General features: G+C 54.0%; 1 protein-coding gene across 1 annotated transcript in view; it reads right to left on the bottom strand.

Annotated features, from left to right (window-relative positions):
• The window catches only part of LOC139235717 (protein mono-ADP-ribosyltransferase PARP14-like), a 62707-nt gene that overhangs the window by 41900 nt on the left and 2897 nt on the right, over positions 1-17910 (bottom strand). Inside the window, exons 2-5 of the mRNA XM_070866756.1 lie at positions 16762-16995; positions 14384-14596; positions 8078-8144; positions 6854-7000 (exon numbers count right to left, since the gene is read on the bottom strand). Coding sequence (XP_070722857.1) covers positions 6854-7000; positions 8078-8144; positions 14384-14596; positions 16762-16995 — 661 coding nt within the window. The remainder of the gene's footprint in view (positions 1-6853; positions 7001-8077; positions 8145-14383; positions 14597-16761; positions 16996-17910) is intronic.

Here is a 17910-nt window from a genome sequence, read left to right on the forward strand (position 1 = left end):
AGGGAGTGAGTGTTGTAGGTGGTGGAGGGAGTGAGTGTTGAGGGTGGTGGAGGGAGTGAGTGTTGTAGGTGGTGGCGGAAGTGAGTGTTGTAGGTGGTGGAGGGAGTGAGTGTTGAGGGTGGTGGAGGGAGTGAGTGTTGTAGGTGGTGGAGGGAATGAGTGTTGAGGGTGGTGGAGGGAGTGAGTGTTGTAGGTGGTGGAGGGAGTGAGTGTTGTAGGTGGTGGGGGGAGTGAGTGTTGAGGGTGGTGGAGGGAGTGAGTGTTGTAAGTGGTGGAGGGAGTGAGTGTTGAGGGTGGTGGAGGGAGTGGGTGTTGTAGGTGGTGGAGGGAGTGAGTGTTGTAGGTGGTGGAGGGAGTGAGTGTTGTTGGTGGTGGAGGGAGTGAGTGTTGTAGGTGGTGGAGGGAGTGAGTGTTGTAGGTGGTGGAGGGAGTGAGTGTTGTAGGTGGTGGAGGGAGTGAGTGTTGAGGGTGGTGGAGGGAGTGAGTGTTGTTGGTGGTGGAGGGAGTGAGTGTTGAGGGTGGTGGAGGGAGTGAGTGTTGAGGGTGGTGGAGGGAGTGAGTGTTGTAGGTGGTGGAGGGAGTGAGTGTTGAGGGTGGTGGAGGGAGTGAGTGTTGTAGGTGGTGGAGGGAGTGAGTGTTGTAGGTGGTGGAGGGAGTGAGTGTTGTAGGTGGTGGAGGGAGTGAGTGTTGTAGGTGGTGGAGGGAGTGAGTGTTGAGGGTGGTGGAGGGAGTGAGTGTTGTAGGTGGTGGAGGGAGTGAGTGTTGTCGGTGGTAGAGGGAGTGAGTGTTGAGGGTGGTGGAGGGAGTGAGTTTTGGAGGTGGTGGAGGGAGTGAGTGTTGGAGGTGGTGGAGGGAGTGAGTGTTGAGGGTGGTGGAGGGAGTGAGTGTTGTAGGTGGTGGAGGGAGTGAGTGTTGTAGGTGGTGGAGGGAATGAGTGTTGAGGGTGGTGGAGGGAGTGAGTGTTGTAGGTGGTGGAGGGAGTGAGTGTTGTAGGTGGTGGGGGGAGTGAGTGTTGAGGGTGGTGGAGAGAGTGAGTGTTGTAAGTGGTGGAGGGAGTGAGTGTTGAGGGTGGTGGAGGGAGTGGGTGTTGTAGGTGGTGGAGGGAGTGAGTGTTGTAGAGGTGGTGGAGGGAGTGAGTGTTGTAGGTGGTGGAGGGAGTGAGTGTTGTAGGTGGTGGAGGGAGTGAGTGGTGTAGGTGGTGGAGGGAGTGAGTGTTGAGGGTGGTGGAGGGAGTGAGTGTTGAGGGTGGTGGAGGGAGTGAGCGTTGAGGGTGGTGGAGGGAGTGAGTGTTAAGGGTGGTTGAGGAAGTGAGTGTTGTAGGTGGTGGAAGGAGTGAGTGTTGAGGGTGGTGGAGGGAGTGAGTGTTGAGGGTGGTGGAGGGAGTGAGTGTTGAGGGTGGTGGAGGGAGTGAGTGTTGTAGGTGGTGGAGGGAGTGAGTGTTGGAGGTGGTGGAGAGAGTGAGTGTTGTAGGTGGTGGAGGGAGTGAGTGTTGAGGGTGGTGGAGGGAGTGAGTGTTGAGGGTGGTGGAGGGAGTGAGTGTTGAGGGTGGTGGAGGGAGTAAGTGTTGAGGGTGGTGGAGGGAGTGAGTGTTGTAGGTGGTGGAGGGAGTGAGTGTTGTAGGTGGTGGAGGGAGTGAGTGTTGAGGATGGTGGAGGGAGTGAGTGTTGAGGATGGTGGAGGGAGTGAGTGTTGTAGGTGGTGGAGGGAGTGAGTGTTGTAGGTGGTGGAGGGAGTGAGTGTTGAGGGTGGTGGAGGGAGTGAGTGTTGTAGGTGGTGGAGGGAATGAGTGTTGAGGGTGGTGGAGGGAGTGAGTGTTGTAGGTGGTGGAGGGAGTGAGTGTTGTAGGTGGTGGGGGGAGTGAGTGTTGAGGGTGGTGGAGAGAGTGAGTGTTGTAAGTGGTGGAGGGAGTGAGTGTTGAGGGTGGTGGAGGGAGTGGGTGTTGTAGGTGGTGGAGGGAGTGAGTGTTGTAGGTGGTGGAGGGAGTGAGTGTTGTAGGTGGTGGAGGGAGTGAGTGTTGTAGGTGGTGGAGGGAGTGAGTGGTGTAGGTGGTGGAGGGAGTGAGTGTTGAGGGTGGTGGAGGGAGTGAGTGTTGAGGGTGGTGGAGGGAGTGAGCGTTGAGGGTGGTGGAGGGAGTGAGTGTTGAGGGTGGTTGAGGAAGTGAGTGTTGTAGGTGGTGGAGAGAGTGAGTGTTGAGGGTGGTGGAGGGAGTGAGTGTTGAGGGTGGTGGAGGGAGTGAGTGTTGAGGGTGGTGGAGGGAGTGAGTGTTGGGGGTGGTGGAGAGAGTGAGTGTTGTAGGTGGTGGAGGGAGTGAGTGTTGAGGGTGGTGGAGGGAGTGAGTGTTGAGGGTGGTGGAGGGAGTGAGTGTTGAGGGTGGTGGAGGGAGTGAGTGTTGTAGGTGGTGGAGGGAGTGAGTGTTGAGGGTGGTGGAGGGAGTGAGTGTTGTAGGTGGTGGAGGGAGTGAGTGTTGAGGGTGGTGGAGGGAGTGAGTGTTGAGGGTGGTGGAGGGAGTAAGTGTTGAGGGTGGTGGAGGGAGTGAGTGTTGTAGGTGGTGGAGGGAGTGAGTGTTGTTGGTGGTGGAGAGAGTGAGTGTTGAGGGTGGTGGAGGGAGTGAGTGTTGAGGGTGGTGGAGGGAGTGAGTGTTGAGGGTGGTGGAGGGAGTGAGTGTTGGGGGTGGTGGAGAGAGTGAGTGTTGTAGGTGGTGGAGGGAGTGAGTGTTGAGGGTGGTGGAGGGAGTGAGTGTTGAGGGTGGTGGAGGGAGTGAGTGTTGAGGGTGGTGGAGGGAGTGAGTGTTGTAGGTGGTGGAGGGAGTGAGTGTTGAGGGTGGTGGAGGGATGAGTGTTGTAGGTGGTGGAGGGAGTGAGTGTTGAGGGTGGTGGAGGGAGTGAGTGTTGAGGGTGGTGGAGGGAGTAAGTGTTGAGGGTGGTGGAGGGAGTGAGTGTTGTAGGTGGTGGAGGGAGTGAGTGTTGTAGGTGGTGGAGGGAGTGAGTGTTGAGGATGGTGGAGGGAGTGAGTGTTGAGGGTGGTGGAGGGAGTGAGTGTTGTAGGTGGTAGAGGGAGTGAGTGTTGGAGGTGGAGGGAGTGAGTGTTGAGGGTGGTGGAGGGAGTGAGTGTTGAGGGTGGTGGAGGGAGTGAGTGTTGTAGGTGGTGGAGGGAGTGAGTGTTGAGGGTGGTGGAGGGAGTGAGTGTTGAGGGTGGTGGAGGGAGTGAGTGTTGTAGGTGGTGGAGGGAGTGAGTGTTGAGGATGGTGGAGGGAGTGAGTGTTGAGGGTGGTGGAGGGAGGGAGTGTTGTAGGTGGTGGAGGGAGTGAGTGTTGAGGGTGGTGGAGGGAGTGAGTGTTGAGGGTGGTGGAGGGAGTGAGTGTTGAGGGTGGTGGAGGGAGTGAGTGTTGAGGGTGGTGGAGGGAGGGAGTGAGTGTTGTAGGTGGTGGAGGGAGTGAGTGTTGAGGGTGGTGGAGGGAGTGAGTGTTGAGGGTAGTGGGTAGCGTGCCGATCGAGTGGGCTGCTTTGTCCTGGATGGTGTCGAGCTCCTCGAGTGTTGTTGGAGCTGCACAATCCAGGCAAAGTGGGGGGTGTTCCCTCACACTCCTGACTGGTGTCTTGTCGATGGTGGAAAACTGTAAATGTAACGCCGCTATTTAAAAAAGGAGGCAGACAGAAAGCAGGAAACTATAGACCAGTTAGCCTAACGTCTGTGGTTGGGAAAATGTTGGAGTCCATTATTAAAGAAGCAGTAGCAGGATATTTGGAAAAGCAAAATTCGGTCAGGCAGAGTCACCATGGATTTATGACGGGGAAGTCATGTTTGACAAATTTGTTGGAGTTCTTTGAGGATGTAATGAACAGGGTGGATAAAGGGGAACCAGTGGATGTGGTGTATTTGGATTTCCAGAAGGCATTTGACAAGGTGCCACATAAAAGGTTACTGCACAAGATAAAAGTTCACGGGGGTTGGGGGTAATATATTAGCACGGATAGAGGATTGGTTAACTAACAGAGAACAGAGAGTCGGGATAAATGGTTCATTCTCTGGTTGGCAATCAGTAACTAGTGGGGTGTCACAGGGATCAGTGCTGGGGCCCCAACTATTTACAATCTATATTAACGACTTGGAAGAAGGGACTGAGTGTAACGCAGACAAGTTTGCTGACGATACAAAGATGGGAGGAAAAGCAATGTGTGAGGAGGACACAAAAAATCTGCAAAAGGACACAGACAGGCTCAGTGAGTGGGTAAACATTTGGCCGATGGAGTATAATGTTGGACAGTGTGAGGTCATGCACTTTGAAAGAATAGAATCAAAGAGCAAGTTATTATTTAAATGGAGAAAGATTGCAGAGTGCTGCAGTACAGCGGGACCTGAGGGTTACTTGTACACAAAAGGTTAGTGTCATGTCTGCAATGTACCTATGAATGACTCCACGAGGCAATGTGTTGTACTCAAACTGTAGTGACCTTGGTCCTTTACTCGTAACTCCAGAGTGAGGCACAAGCATAGTGGCTCCCCTTTTATACAGCCCCTGCCAGGAAACCCCGGTCTCCACCAGTTGCACCCTCTAGTGGTGCCAGTATGTATATACACCGTGTAAACCTGATTGATAGTACATCAGGTAACAAGTCTCCATCTTCTGCAACTATACAGTGACTACACAGAGAGTATGTCTATAGTCTGCATATATAAGTTAGTCTGCAGGTACAACAAGTGATCAGGAAGGCCAATGGTATCTTGGACTTTATTCCAAAGGGGATGGAGTATAAAAGCAGGGAAGTCTTACTCCAGTTATACAGGGTATTGGTGAGGCCACACCTGGAGTACTGCGTGCAGTTTTGCTGTCCGTATTTACGGAAGGATATACTTGCTTTGGAGGCAGTTCAGAGAAGGTTCACTCGGTTGATTCCGGAGATGAGGGGGTTGACTTATGAGTAGGTTGGGCCTCTACTCATTGGAGTTCAGAAGAATGAGAGGTGATCTTATCGAAACGTATCAGATTATGAGGGGGGCTCGACAAGGTGGATGCAGAGAGGATGTTCCCACTGATGGGGGAGACTAGAACTAGGGGGCATGGTCTTAGAATAAGGGGCCGCCCATTTAAAACTGAGATGAGGAGGAATTTCTTCTCTCAGAGGGTTGTAAATCTGTGGAATTCTCTGCCCCAGAGAGCTGTGGAGGCTGGGTCATTGAATATATTTAAGGTGGAGATAGACAGATTTTTGAGCGATAAGGGAGTGAAGGGTTATGGGGAGCGGGCGGGGAAGTGGAGCTGAGTCCATGATCAGATCAGCCATGATCGTATTAAATGGCGGAGCAGGCTCGAGGGGCCGAATGGCCGACTCCTGCTCCTGTTTCTGATGTTCTTATGTTTGAAAGGCTTTGGGGAGTCAGGAGGTGAGACACTCACCACAGAATACCCAGCCTCTGACCTGCTCTTGTGGCCACAGTATTTCTGTGGCTGGTCCAGTTCAGTTTCTGGTCAATGGTGACCCCCAGGATGTTGATGGTGAGGGATTCGGCGATGGGAATGCCATTGAATGTCATGGGGCGGTGGTTAGACTCTCGCTTGTTGGAGATGGTCATTGCCTGGCACTTGTGTGGTGCGAATGTTACTTGCCACTTACCAGCCCAAGCCTGAATGTTGACCAGGTCTTGCTGTATGTGGGCACGGACTGCTCCATTATCTGGGGAGTTGTGAATGGAACTGAACACTGTGCAGTCATCAGCGAACATCCCCACTTCTGACCTTATGATGGAGGGAAGGTCATTGATGAACCAGCTGAGGGTGCTTGGCCTAGGACACTGCCCTGAGGAACTCCTGCAGCGATGTCCTGGGGCTGTCGGGACTGACCTCCAACCACCACAACCATCTCCCTGTGTGCTGGGTATGACTCCAGCCAGTGGAGAGTTTCCCCCCTAATTCCCATTGACTTCAGTTTTATTCGGTTAATTGAAGCCACACTCGGTCAAATGCGGCCTTGATGTCGAGGGCAGTCTCTCTCACCTCCCCTCTGGAATTCAGCTCGTGTGTCCATGTTTGGACCAAGGCTGTAGTGAGGTCTGGGGCCGAGGGGTCCTGGCAGAACCCAAACTGAGCATCGGTGAGCAGGTTATTGGTGAGTAAGTGCCGCTTGATAGCCCTGTCGACGACCCCTTCCATCACATTGCTGATGATTGAGAGTGGACTGATGGGGTGGTAATTGGTCAGATTGGATTTGTCCGGCTTTTTGTGGACTGGACATACCTGGTGAGTTTGAGAAGGATGCCAGTGTTGTGACTGCACTGGAACTCTAAGCCGTGCTGTACCTGCCCTGGGAGTGTTTGATGGGGCAATGTAGAGAGAGCTTTACTCTGTATCTAAACCCCTGTACCTGCCCTGGGAGCGTTTGATGGGACAGTGTAGAGGGAGCTTTACTCTGTATCTAACCTCCTGTACCTGCCCTGGGAGTGTTTGATGGGATGTGTAGAGGGAGCTTTACTCTGTATCTAACCCCCTGTACCTGCCCTGGGAATGTTTGATGGGATGTGTAGAGGGAGCTTTACTCTGTATCTAACCCCCTGTACCTGCCCTGGGAGTGTTTGATGGGACAGTGTAGAGGGAGCTTTACTCTGTATCTAACCCCGTGCTGTACCTGCCCTGGGAGTGTTTGATGGGACAGTGTAGAGGGAGCTTTACTCTGTATCTAACCCCGTGCTGTACCTGCCCTGGGAATGTTTGATGGGACAGTGTAGAGGGAGCTTTACTCTGTATCTAACCCCGTGCTGAACCTTATCAAGGGACCTGAAATTTTACATTGCTCCCTTTAGATTATAAATATATAACGCGGTGATACGGCAGAGATATGATTCAAAGTGATTCCTTTACCGTTTCGAGGTGGATTACTGCTTGTCGAGTTGACGATGATGTCACTTGCTTCCTTGGTGATATCGCCACGGGCGATTTGGAGAATGATATCCCCGACATTAATCCTCACCATATCCACTGAAGTTGACAATGAATAATAAAATGAACCTGGGATTGGAGAAAAATTCGATACCTTAGTGCAGTGTCTGACAGTATTCAGGAATGGACCTTTCTACATTCCCTTCCACCACTTCAGGAGAGCACTTGTCAGCCAATGAAGCACTTTTCAGAGTGTAGCTGCTGTTGCAGTGTGGGAAACGCAGCAGCTATTTTGTGCACAGCAAGCTCCCAAAAACAGCAACTAGACGAATGAGCAGATAATCTGCTTTTTAGTGCTGCTGGTTGAGGGATAAATACTGGGCCCCAGGACACCACAGAGAATCCCCCTGCTCTTTTTCGGAATAGTGGATGTGGGATCTTTTGCATCCCAGCTGAGAGCGTAGACGGAGGCCTCGTCTTCATGATTCATCCCGAAAGACGCATGTCCAACAGTGCGGCACTCCCTCAGTACTGCCCCTCCGACAGTGCGGCACTCCCTCAGTACTGCCCCTCCGACAGTGCGGCTCTCCCTCAGTACTGCCCCTCCGACAGTGCGGCACTCCCTCAGTACTGCCCCTCCGACAGTGCGGCGCTCCCTCAGTACTGCCCCTCCGACAGTGCGGCGGTCCCTCAGTACTGCCCCTCCGACAGTGCGGCACTCCCTCAGTACTGCCCCTCCGACAGTGCGGCGCCCCCTCAGTACTGCCCCTCCGACAGTGCGGCACACCCTCAGTACTGCCCCTCCGACAGTGCGGCACTCCCTCAGTACTGCCCCTCTGACAGTGCTGCACTCCCTCAGTACTGCCCCTCCGACAGTGCGGCGCTCCCTCAGTACTGCCCCTCTGACAGTGCGGCACTCCCTCAGTACTGCCCCTCCGACAGTGCGGCACTCCCTCAGTACTGGCAGTGAGGAGCCTCAGCCTGGATTACGGGGTGTGATTGGAGTGGGGATCGAACCCACGACCTTCTGAATTTGAGGCGAGAGAGTGGTCCACTGCACCATGGCCGACATAGTACGACTATCCCGAGTTGGACCTACATTGTCATTCCTTCGTCGCCACAGAGTGAAAATCCTTCAACATTATCAGTAACTTTCCCCACCTCTCCCCAAATACATTCCCCACTCCCTCTCCGCAATTTCCTCACTCTGACTCTTGCTGCCCATCGTGTCAGCTCTCATCTGTTGGTGGCCCTCTTGAATTTCCCGAAGAATCTGTGGATATAAAGAAACGTTCGGTCAGAGCCACCGGTGTCCATCGTTTGCTGTCGATCTGGCTCGCTATTGACTCGTGGGGCATTTTTTTTTTTTTTTTCAATTCGTAGCCAATTGTTCCAATTCTTTGTCAAATCACAAACGCCAGAGGTCACCTTGCACACGCCAAGGATCACTCTGCGCCAATGCTCTTAGCCAAAAGGCCTAGAGCCACTGCACCGTTCCTGGAAGTACTGCAATACCAGGTTCGTGCCATGGAGGTGGATGGGTCAGGTCCCCCACACACCTCCGTGGAGGTGGATGGGTCAAGCCACCCCACCCACCTCCTGTTTCCAAAAAAGCAAGCATATACCTTCCTGATCCAGGGAGAACCACCCGGAGGTCATGGTGGCTACTCCCCTGTCAGGTCAGTTACGCATGATCTTAGCCAAAAGGATTGACTCGTGGGGCATGGGTCAGACACTGACCTCTCACCCTCTGGAGACCTGGGGTCAAATCCAGCCCAGCGACAGAGGGAGATGTCGGCCAGCTCTCCCTGATGGGTGGGGGGGACTGGACGGTCGGTCAGACACTAACCTTTGACCCTCTGGGATCTGGATGACAGAAAGCGCTTCACAGCCATTGACGTGCTTTTGAAGTGTGCTCACTGTTCATCATGTGGGAAACGCAGCAGCCAATCTGCGTACAGCAAGATCGCACAGCATTTTGGGATTTTACGAAAGGAAAATCGTGTTTGACAAATATGTTGAGAGGTTTTTGAGGATGTAAGTAGCAAGTTAGATAAAGGGGAACCAAAGAGGAAGTATTGTTGGCGTTCAAAAAGTCATTCGATAAGGTGCCACATAAAAGATTATTACACAAGATAAGGGCTCATGGGATTGGAGGTAATAAGAGGTTTTTGATGATTAGTTAATTGGACAGAAAACATACACAAGGGATAGATGGTTCATTTTCGGGTTGGCAGGCTGTAACTAATGGGGTGCCGCAGGGATCAGTGTTGGGGCCTCAACTATTTACAATCTCTATTAATGACCGAGATGAAGGTCCTAGTTTGTTGACGATACAAAGCTAGGTGGGACAGTAAGGAGAACACAAAGCATCTGCAAAGGGACATAGATAGACTAAGTGAGTGGGCAATAAGGTGGCCGGCCGAGTGGTTAAGGCGACGGACTAGAATTCTAGTCTTATACGTTTCAATAAGACCCCTGCGCAGGTTCGAATCCTGCCGTCTATGGTTCTCAGCATTTAGGGGGATGGAGTATAAAATCAGAGAAGTCCTGCAGGGTATTGGTGAGGCCGCACCTGGAGTACTGCGTGCAGTTATACAGGGTATTGGTGAGGCCACACCTGGAGTACTGCGTGCAGTTATACAGGGTATTGGTGAGGCCGCACCTGGAGTACTGCGTGCAGTTATACAGGGTATTGGTGAGGCCGCACCTGGAGTACTGCGTGCAGTTACACAGGGTATTGGTGAGGCCACACCTGGAGTACTGCGTGCAGTTATACAGGGTATTGGTGAGGCCACACCTGGAGTACTGCGTGCAGTTATACAGGGTATTGGTGAGGCCGCACCTGGAGTACTGCGTGCAGTTATACAGGGTATTGGTGAGGCCACACCTGGAGTACTGCGTGCAGTTCTGGTCTCCGTATTTAAGGAAGGATATACTTGCTTTGGAGGCAGTTCAGAGAAGGTTCACTCGGTTGATTCCGGGGATGAGGAGGTTGACTTATGAGGAAAGGTTGAGGAGGTTGGGCCTCTACTCATTGGAGTTCAGAAGAATGAGAGGTGATCTTATCGAAACGTATCAGATTATGAGGGGGGCTCGACAAGGTGGATGCAGAGAGGATGTTCCCACTGATGGGGGAGACTAGAACTAGGGGGCACGGTCTCAGAATAAGGGGCCGCCCATTTAAAACTGGGATGAGGAGGAATTTCTTCTCTCAGAGGGTTGTAAATCTGTGGAATTCTCTGCCCCAGAGAGCTGTGGAGGCTGGGTCATTGAATATATTTAAGGTGGAGATGGACAGATTTTTGAGCGATAAGGGAGTGAAGGGTTATGGGGAGCGGGCGGGGAAGTGGAGCTGAGTCCATGATCGGATCAGCCATGGTCGTATTAAATGGCGGAGCAGGCTCGAGGGGCCGAATGGCCAACTCCTGCTCCTATTTCTGACGTTCTTAATGTGGGAAAATGTGGGGTTATTCACTTTGGTCGGAAGATTAGAAAAACAGAATCCTTTTTAAATGGTGAGAAACGTTTAAATGTTGGTGTTCAGAGAGATTTGGGTGTGTCTTGTGCAAAAAAAACCCCACAAAGCGAGCATGCAGGTACAGCAAGCAGTAAGGAAGGCAAATGGAACGTTGTCCTTTATTGCAAGGGGGTTTGAGTATAAGAGTAAAGAAGTCTTGCTACAACTGTACAGGGCCTTGGTGAGACCACACCTGGAGTACTGCGCACAGTTTGGGTCTCCTTATCTAAGGAAGGATATACTTGCCAGGGAGAAGTTCGCGCGATTGATTCCTGGGATAAGTGGGCTGTCCTTTGATGAGAGATTGAGCAGATTGGGCCGACACTCTGGAGTTTAGAAGAATGAAAGGTCATCTCGTTGAAACATACAAGAGTCTGAAGGGGATTGACAGGGTAGATACTGAGAGGTTGTTTCCCCCCGGGCTGGAATGTCTCGAACCAGAGGGCACAGTCTCAGGATAAGGGGTCGGCCATTTCACTCAGAGATCAGCAGGAATTTCTTTACTCAGAGGGGGGTGAATCTTTGGAATTCTCTGCCCCACAGGGCTGTGGAGGCTCAGTCTCTGAATATATTCAAGTCTGAGATCGGTAGATTTTTGGAGTCGAGGGGAATCGAGGGAGATGGGGAGCGGGCGGGAAAGTGGAGTTGAGGTCAGAGATCAGCCATGATCGTATTGAATGGTGAAGCAGGCTCGAGGGGCCGAATGGCCGACGCCTGCTCCAATTTCTTATGTGATCATGACCAGATAATCTTTTTCTAGCAGTGGGCGAGGAATCGTTTACATCCCATCTCCGAAGAGAAGCCCAGCGCCCTCGAATTAATGCCTCCAGAAGGGCAGCACTCCCTCAGTATTGCCCCTCCGACAATGTGGCGCTCCCTCAGTACTGCCCCTCCGAAAGTGCGGCGCTCCCTCAGTACCGCCCCTCCGACAGTGCGGGGCTCCCTCAGTACTGCCCCTCCGACAGTGCGGCACTCCCTCAGTACTGCCCCTCCGACAGTGCGGCACTCCCTCAGTACTGCCCCTCCGACAGTGCGGGGCTCCCTCAGTACTGCCCCTCCAACAGTGCGGCACTCCCTCAGTACTGCCCCTCCGACAGTGCGGCACTCCCTCAGTACTGCCCCTCCGACAGTGCAGCACTCCCTCAGTACTGCCCTTCCGACAGTGTGGCACTCCCTCAATACTGCCACTCCGACAGTGCGGCACTCCCTCAGTACTGCCCCTCCGACAGTGTGGCACTCCCTCAATACTGCCACTCCGACAGTGCGGCACTCCCTCAGTACTGCCCCTCCAACAGTGTGGCACTCCCTCAATACTGCCATTCCGACAGTGCGGCACTCCCTCAGTACTGCCCCTCCGACAGTGCAGCGCTCCCTCGTACTGCCCCTCCGACAGTGCGGCACTCCCTCAGTACTGCCTCTCCGACAGTGCGGTGCTCCCTCAGTACTGCCCCTCCGACAGTGCGGCGCTCCTTCAGTACTACCCCTCAGACAGTGCGGCACTCCCTCAGTACTGCCCCTCCGACAGTGCGGCGCTCCCTCAGTACTGCCCCTCCGACAGTGCGGCGCTCCCTCAGTACTGACCCTCCGACAGTGCGGCGCTCCCTCAATACTGCCCCTCCGAAAGTGCGGCGCTCCCTCAGCACTGCCCCTCCGACAGTGCGGCACTCCCTCAGTACTGCCCCTCCGACAGTGCGGCACTCCCTCAGTACTGCCCCTCCGACAGTGCGGCGCTCCCTCAGTACTGCCCCTCCGACAGTGCGGCGCTCCCTCAGTACTGCCCCTCCGACAGTGCAGGGCTCCCTCAGTACTGCCCCTCCGACAGTGCGGCACTCCCTCAGTACTGCCCCTCCGACAGTGCGGCACTCCCTCAGCACTGCCCCTCCGAGAGTGCGGCACTCCCTCAGTACTACCCCTCTGACAGTGCGGCGCTCCCTCAGTACTGCCCCTCCGACAGTGCGGCACTCCCTCAGTACTGCCCCTCCGACAGTGCGGCACTCCCTCAGTACTGCCCCTCCGACAGTGCGACGCTCCCTCAGTACTGCCCCTCCGACAGTGCGACGCTCCCTCAGTACCGCCCCTCCGACAGTGCGGCACTCCCTCAGTACTGCCCCTCCGACAGTGCGGCACTCCCTCAGTACTGCCCCTCCGACAGTGCGGCACTCCCTCAGCACTGCCCCTCCGAGAGTGCGGCACTCCCTCAGTACTACCCCTCTGACAGTGCGGCGCTCCCTCAGTACTGCCCCTCCGACAGTGCGGCACTCCCTCAGTACTGCCCCTCCGACAATGCGACGCTCCCTCAGTACCGCCCCTCCGACAGTGCGGCACTCCCTCAGTACCGCCCCTCCGACAGTGCGGCACTCCCTCAGTACTGCCCCTCCGACAGTGCGGCACTCCCTCAGTACTGCCCCTCCGACAGTGCGGCACTCCCTCAGCACTGCCCCTCCGACAGTGCGGCACTCCCTCAGTACTGCCCCTCCGACAGTGCGGCACTCCCTCAGTACTGCCCCTCCGACAGTGCGGCACTCCCTCAGCACTGCCCCTCCGACAGTGCGGCACTCCCTCAGTACTGCCCCTCCGACAGTGCGGGGCTCCCTCAGTACTGCCCCTCCGACAGTGCGGCACTCCCTCAGTACTGCCCCTCCGACAGTGCATTGCAGTTAAGTTGTGATCTGATCGAGGTGTTTAAAATAATTAAAGAATAAGATAAGGTAGTGGTGCGAGGGCGGGGGAGGGAGATGGGGGAGCCTACTGTCAGCGAGGGCAGACATTGGCGACGAGATCCAACACCGCCTCCAGTGCGCCAGTGCAGCCTTCGGCCGCCTGAGGAAGAGAGTGTTCGAAGACCAGGCCCTCAAATCCACCACCCAGCTCACGGTCTACAGGGCTGTAGTGATACCCGCCCTCCTGTATGGCTCAGAGACATGGACCATGTACAGTAGGTATCTCACCCCCAGCTCATGGTCTACAGGGCTGTAGTGATACCCGCCCTCCTGTATGGCTCAGAGACATGGACCATGTACAGTAGGTACCTCACCCCCAGCTCATGGTCTACAGGGCTGTAGTGATACCCGCCCTCCTGTATGGCTCAGAGACACGGACCATGTACAGTAGACACCTCAAGTCGCTGGAGAAATACCACCAACGCTGTCTCCGCAAGATCCTGCAAATCCCCCGGGAGGACAGACGCACCAACGTTAGCGTCCTCGACCAGGCCCAACATCCCCAGCATCGAAGCACTGACCACACTCGACCAGCTCCGCTGGAGCGTGCGGCAAACCAGACTCTCCACCCTCCCCTTCCCTCAACCACTGTCTGTCCCACCTGTGACAGGGGACTGTGGTTCCCGTATTGGACTGTTCAGTCACCTGAGAACTCACTGTTAGAGTGGGGGCAAGTCTTCCTCGATTCCGAGGGACTGCCTGCGATGATGATGGTGTTGGGGGGGGTGGGGGCGCGACCTTAAAATTGGAGCCAAGGCCGTTCAGGGGGGACATTGGGAAGCAGTTCTTCACACACTGGGTGGTGGAAATCTGGAACTCTCTCCCGCTGGGAGGGTTCAATTGAAAATTTAAAAACTGAGATTGACAGATTTTTCTTTGGGAGATACGACGGGATCGTGATCCAAGGTGGGGAGATGGGGGTTCAGACACCAATCAGCCGTGATCTGGTTAAATGGCGGAAAAGGCTTATCGGGCTGAATGGCCTCCTATCTTGCGATACATGCAAATCTCTCTTTTTTTACTTGCGAGAGCACAGATTCCCAGCGTGTGGAATTCTCGCCCACGGAAAGTTGTTGAAGCACAGTTCGTTGGATGTATTCAAGAGGGAGTTAGATGTGGCCCTTACGGCTAAAGGGATCAAGAGGTATGGAGAGAAAGCAGGAAAGGGGTACTGAGGGAATGATCAGCCATGATCTTATTGAATGGTGGTGCAGGCTCGAAGGGCCGAATGGCCTACTCCTGCACCTATGGTCTATATTTCGTAGCACCTACCACTGCGCCTGATTCGTCGGACGGATGGACAGCAATCTGAACGGTCTCTATCACCGTGAGTGGATTCTCCGACTGAAACCTGTGGACTTCTCCCAGCAGAGCCCTGGCAGCGACCTCCTTGGGACAGGACCAGCCTCCGAGCGGGAATGTTATGGAGGAGAGAGACGCCTTGTGGCAGGCTTCGAGGCAACTCCTGATCCCGTGGCGGAGCATCTGTTGAGGGGTGGGGGGAGGGGGAGGCGTGGGATAAAAGCGTCACAAGTGAGAAAAGAAAAGACCAAACCATTCTTTGCTCTCGTCCGGGTCGACCCCGCCCGCTGGCCGTGGCCTTGACATTCACTGTTGGCGATGAAGAGATGGATGCTCAGAGAGTTCGCGTGACATCCCTCGGCCCAATATTCGAACAGAGGCGTTTATTCTAAATGGGCTGCCTCTTGCACCAACACGTAGGAAAGCCCCGTGAAGTGGTCAAGAATGTGTTCGCATGTCACCAACAAGCATCTCCAGGCTGATGTCTCCCAATCCTTGCATTCTCCAGAAACGCACCCTCATATCTCTTGAACCCATTTATGCTGGTTTATGGATGGATGGGAGGGAGGGTGGGAGGAGGGAGGAGGGAGTGATGGCTGGGCGTACGGACGAATAGATGGACAAAATGGATGCACGAATGGATAAATGGAGTTCGGGAGGGAGTGAGGGATGGATTGATAGATGGGTGGAAAGAGCCAGGGAGGGATGGATTGATAAATGGAGGGAGTAATAAATGGAGGGAGGGATGCTGGTAGGGAGGGAGGGATGGATTGATAAATGGAGGGAGGGAGGGAAGGATGGATTGATAAATGGAGGGAGTAATAAATGGAGGGAGGGATGCTGGTAGGGAGGGAGGGATGGATTGATAGATGGGTGGAAAGAGCCAGGGAGGGATGGATTGATAAATGGAGGGAGTGATAAATGGAGGGAGGGATGCTGGTAGGGAGGGAGGGATGGATTGATAAATGGAGGGAGGGAGGGATGGATGGATTGATAAATGGAGGGAGTGATAAATGGATGGAGGCTGGTAGGGAGGGAAGGATGGATTGCTAAATGGAGGGAGTGATAAATGGAGGGAGGGATGCTGGTAGGGAGGGAGGGATGGATTGATAAGTGGAGGGAGGGATGGATTGATAAATGCAGGGAGGGAGTGATAAATGGATGGAGGGAGGCTGGTAGGGAGGGAGCGATGGATTGATAGATGGATGGAGGGAGGGAGGGATGGATTAATGGACGAGTAGATGGATGGAGGGAGGCTGGTAGGGAGGAGCGATGGAGTGATAAATGGATGGAGGGAGGGAGGGATGGATTAATGGACGAGTAGATGGGTGGAGGGAGGGAGGGATGGATTGGTAAGTGGAGGGAGGGAGGGAGGGATGGATTAATGGACGAGTAGATGGATGGAGGGAGGGAGGGATGGATTGGTAAGTGGAGGGAGGGAGGGAGGGATGGATTAATGGACGAGTAGATGGGTGGAGGGAGGGAGGGATGGATTGGTAAGTGGAGGGAGGGAGGGAGGGATGGATTAATGGACGAGTAGATGGGTGGAGGGAGGGAGGGATGGATTAGTAAGTGGAGGGAGGGAGGGAGGGATGAATTAATGGACGAGTAGATGGGTGGAGGGAGGCTGGTAGGGAGGAGCGATGGATTGATAAATGGATGGAGGGAGGGAGGGATGGATTAATGGACGAGTAGATGGATGGAGGGATGGAGGGATGGATTAGTAAGTGGAGGGAGGGAGGGAGGGATGGATTGGTAAGTGGAGGGAGGGAGGGAGGGATGGATTGATAAATGCAGGGAGGGAGGCTGGTAGGGAGGGAGGGATGGATTAATGGACGAGTAGATGGATGGAGGGAGGGAGGAATGGATTAATGGACGAGTGGATGGATGGAGGGAGGGAGGGAGGGATTAATGGACGAGTAGATGGATGGATGGAGGGAGGGAGGGAGGGATTAATGGATGAGTGGATGGATGGAGGGAGGGAGGGATGGATTAATGGATGAGTAGATGGATGGAGGGAGGGAGGGATGGATTAATGGACGAGTAGATGGATGGAGGGAGGGAGGGATGGATTAATGGATGAGTAGATGGATGGAGGGAGGGAGGAATGGATTAATGGACGAGTGGATGGATGGAGGGAGGGAGGGAGGGATGGATTAATGGACGAGTAGATGGATGGAGGGATGGACGGACGATTGATAGATGGATGGAAGAGTAGACGTTGCTTTCAGCCCGCTGGAAGATTGGTTCCCTATTTAACTCATCAATGGTTCACAGTGACCCTCTGCTGGGGAACATTTTAAAAATGATATATAAAAGCTTACATTCACAGTACAGAGCCCAGTTACCTGATTGTCCTGGTCTTGGGACCCAGTCCATAGATCGCAAGTGAAAAAGTAGATAAACCTGCACTTCAAACTGGAGTCACGCGGGACACCACATTGTTTGACAGCCCCTGTGGCTAGGTTCTGGCCTTGCTGGAAATGCTTTTTCAGAGATGGACATTTGGCAATAATTGCGTTGGAAATCAGAGTGGAATGAAAGTTCAGATCACGAGAAATAGGAGAAACCAGGACATCAGACTGTGAACAAACGGCACGGAGCAGCATTAGTAACAAAGGACAGAACAGCAGCAAAGTGAATCCAGTCCTTTTACAATGGGACATACGATCATACAGAACAGGAGGCCATTCGGCCCATCATGCCTGTACTGTTTCTTTGAAAAGAGCGATCCGATTGGTCTTGCACACCCCTGTTCTTTCCCCCTTCGCCCTGCAATCCCCCCCCCACCCCCCCCCATCAAGTATTTATCCAATTCCCGGTTTGAAAGTTACAACTGAATCTGCTCCCACCGCCCTTTCAAGCAGCGCGTTCCCGATCATAACAACTCGCTGTGCAAAAACATTCCTCCTCACCTCTCCCCTCTGGCTCTGCCGCTGATTATCTCCAATCTGTGTCCCGCAGGTCACCGACTGTCCTGCCGCGAGAAACCGTTTCTCCGTAGCTACTCGGTCGGAACCCCTTCGTGATTTACAACATCCCTGCTAAATCCCCGCCCCCCCCCCCCCACTCTGCCTGGGGCTGGGTTCTGACCCCAGGTCACCCGAGGGTCAACATCCGACCCCATTCCCGTATCGGCGAGCGAGGAGCCGCTCATCGCCTTGCTTTCTGTCCGGGGGCTGAGAATCAGACTCCAGGAGGATGAAAGGTCAGTCACTTTCCCCATCGCCCCCACCCAGTCCCAGAATGTTACCTCCAAAAGGAAAGTCACAAAGCAAGGCACGCTTACCTCTTTACTAACTTTAGTAGTAACTTTCAACAGGGGGTCAAAAATGTGCAGGGCTAAGGGGGGGGTAGAGCAGGGGAGTGTGGGATAATCGGATGGCTCTTTTCAAGCTTACCTCCTTACAGTACCCACCCAGCACTACCCTCCTCCGCCTGACGGAGCTTGTTCTCACACTGAACAACTGACTCCACTCACTACCTCCAAATTAAAG

This window comes from Pristiophorus japonicus, chromosome 23, assembly GCF_044704955.1.
Source record: "Pristiophorus japonicus isolate sPriJap1 chromosome 23, sPriJap1.hap1, whole genome shotgun sequence".
Taxonomy (NCBI): domain Eukaryota; kingdom Metazoa; phylum Chordata; class Chondrichthyes; family Pristiophoridae; genus Pristiophorus; species Pristiophorus japonicus.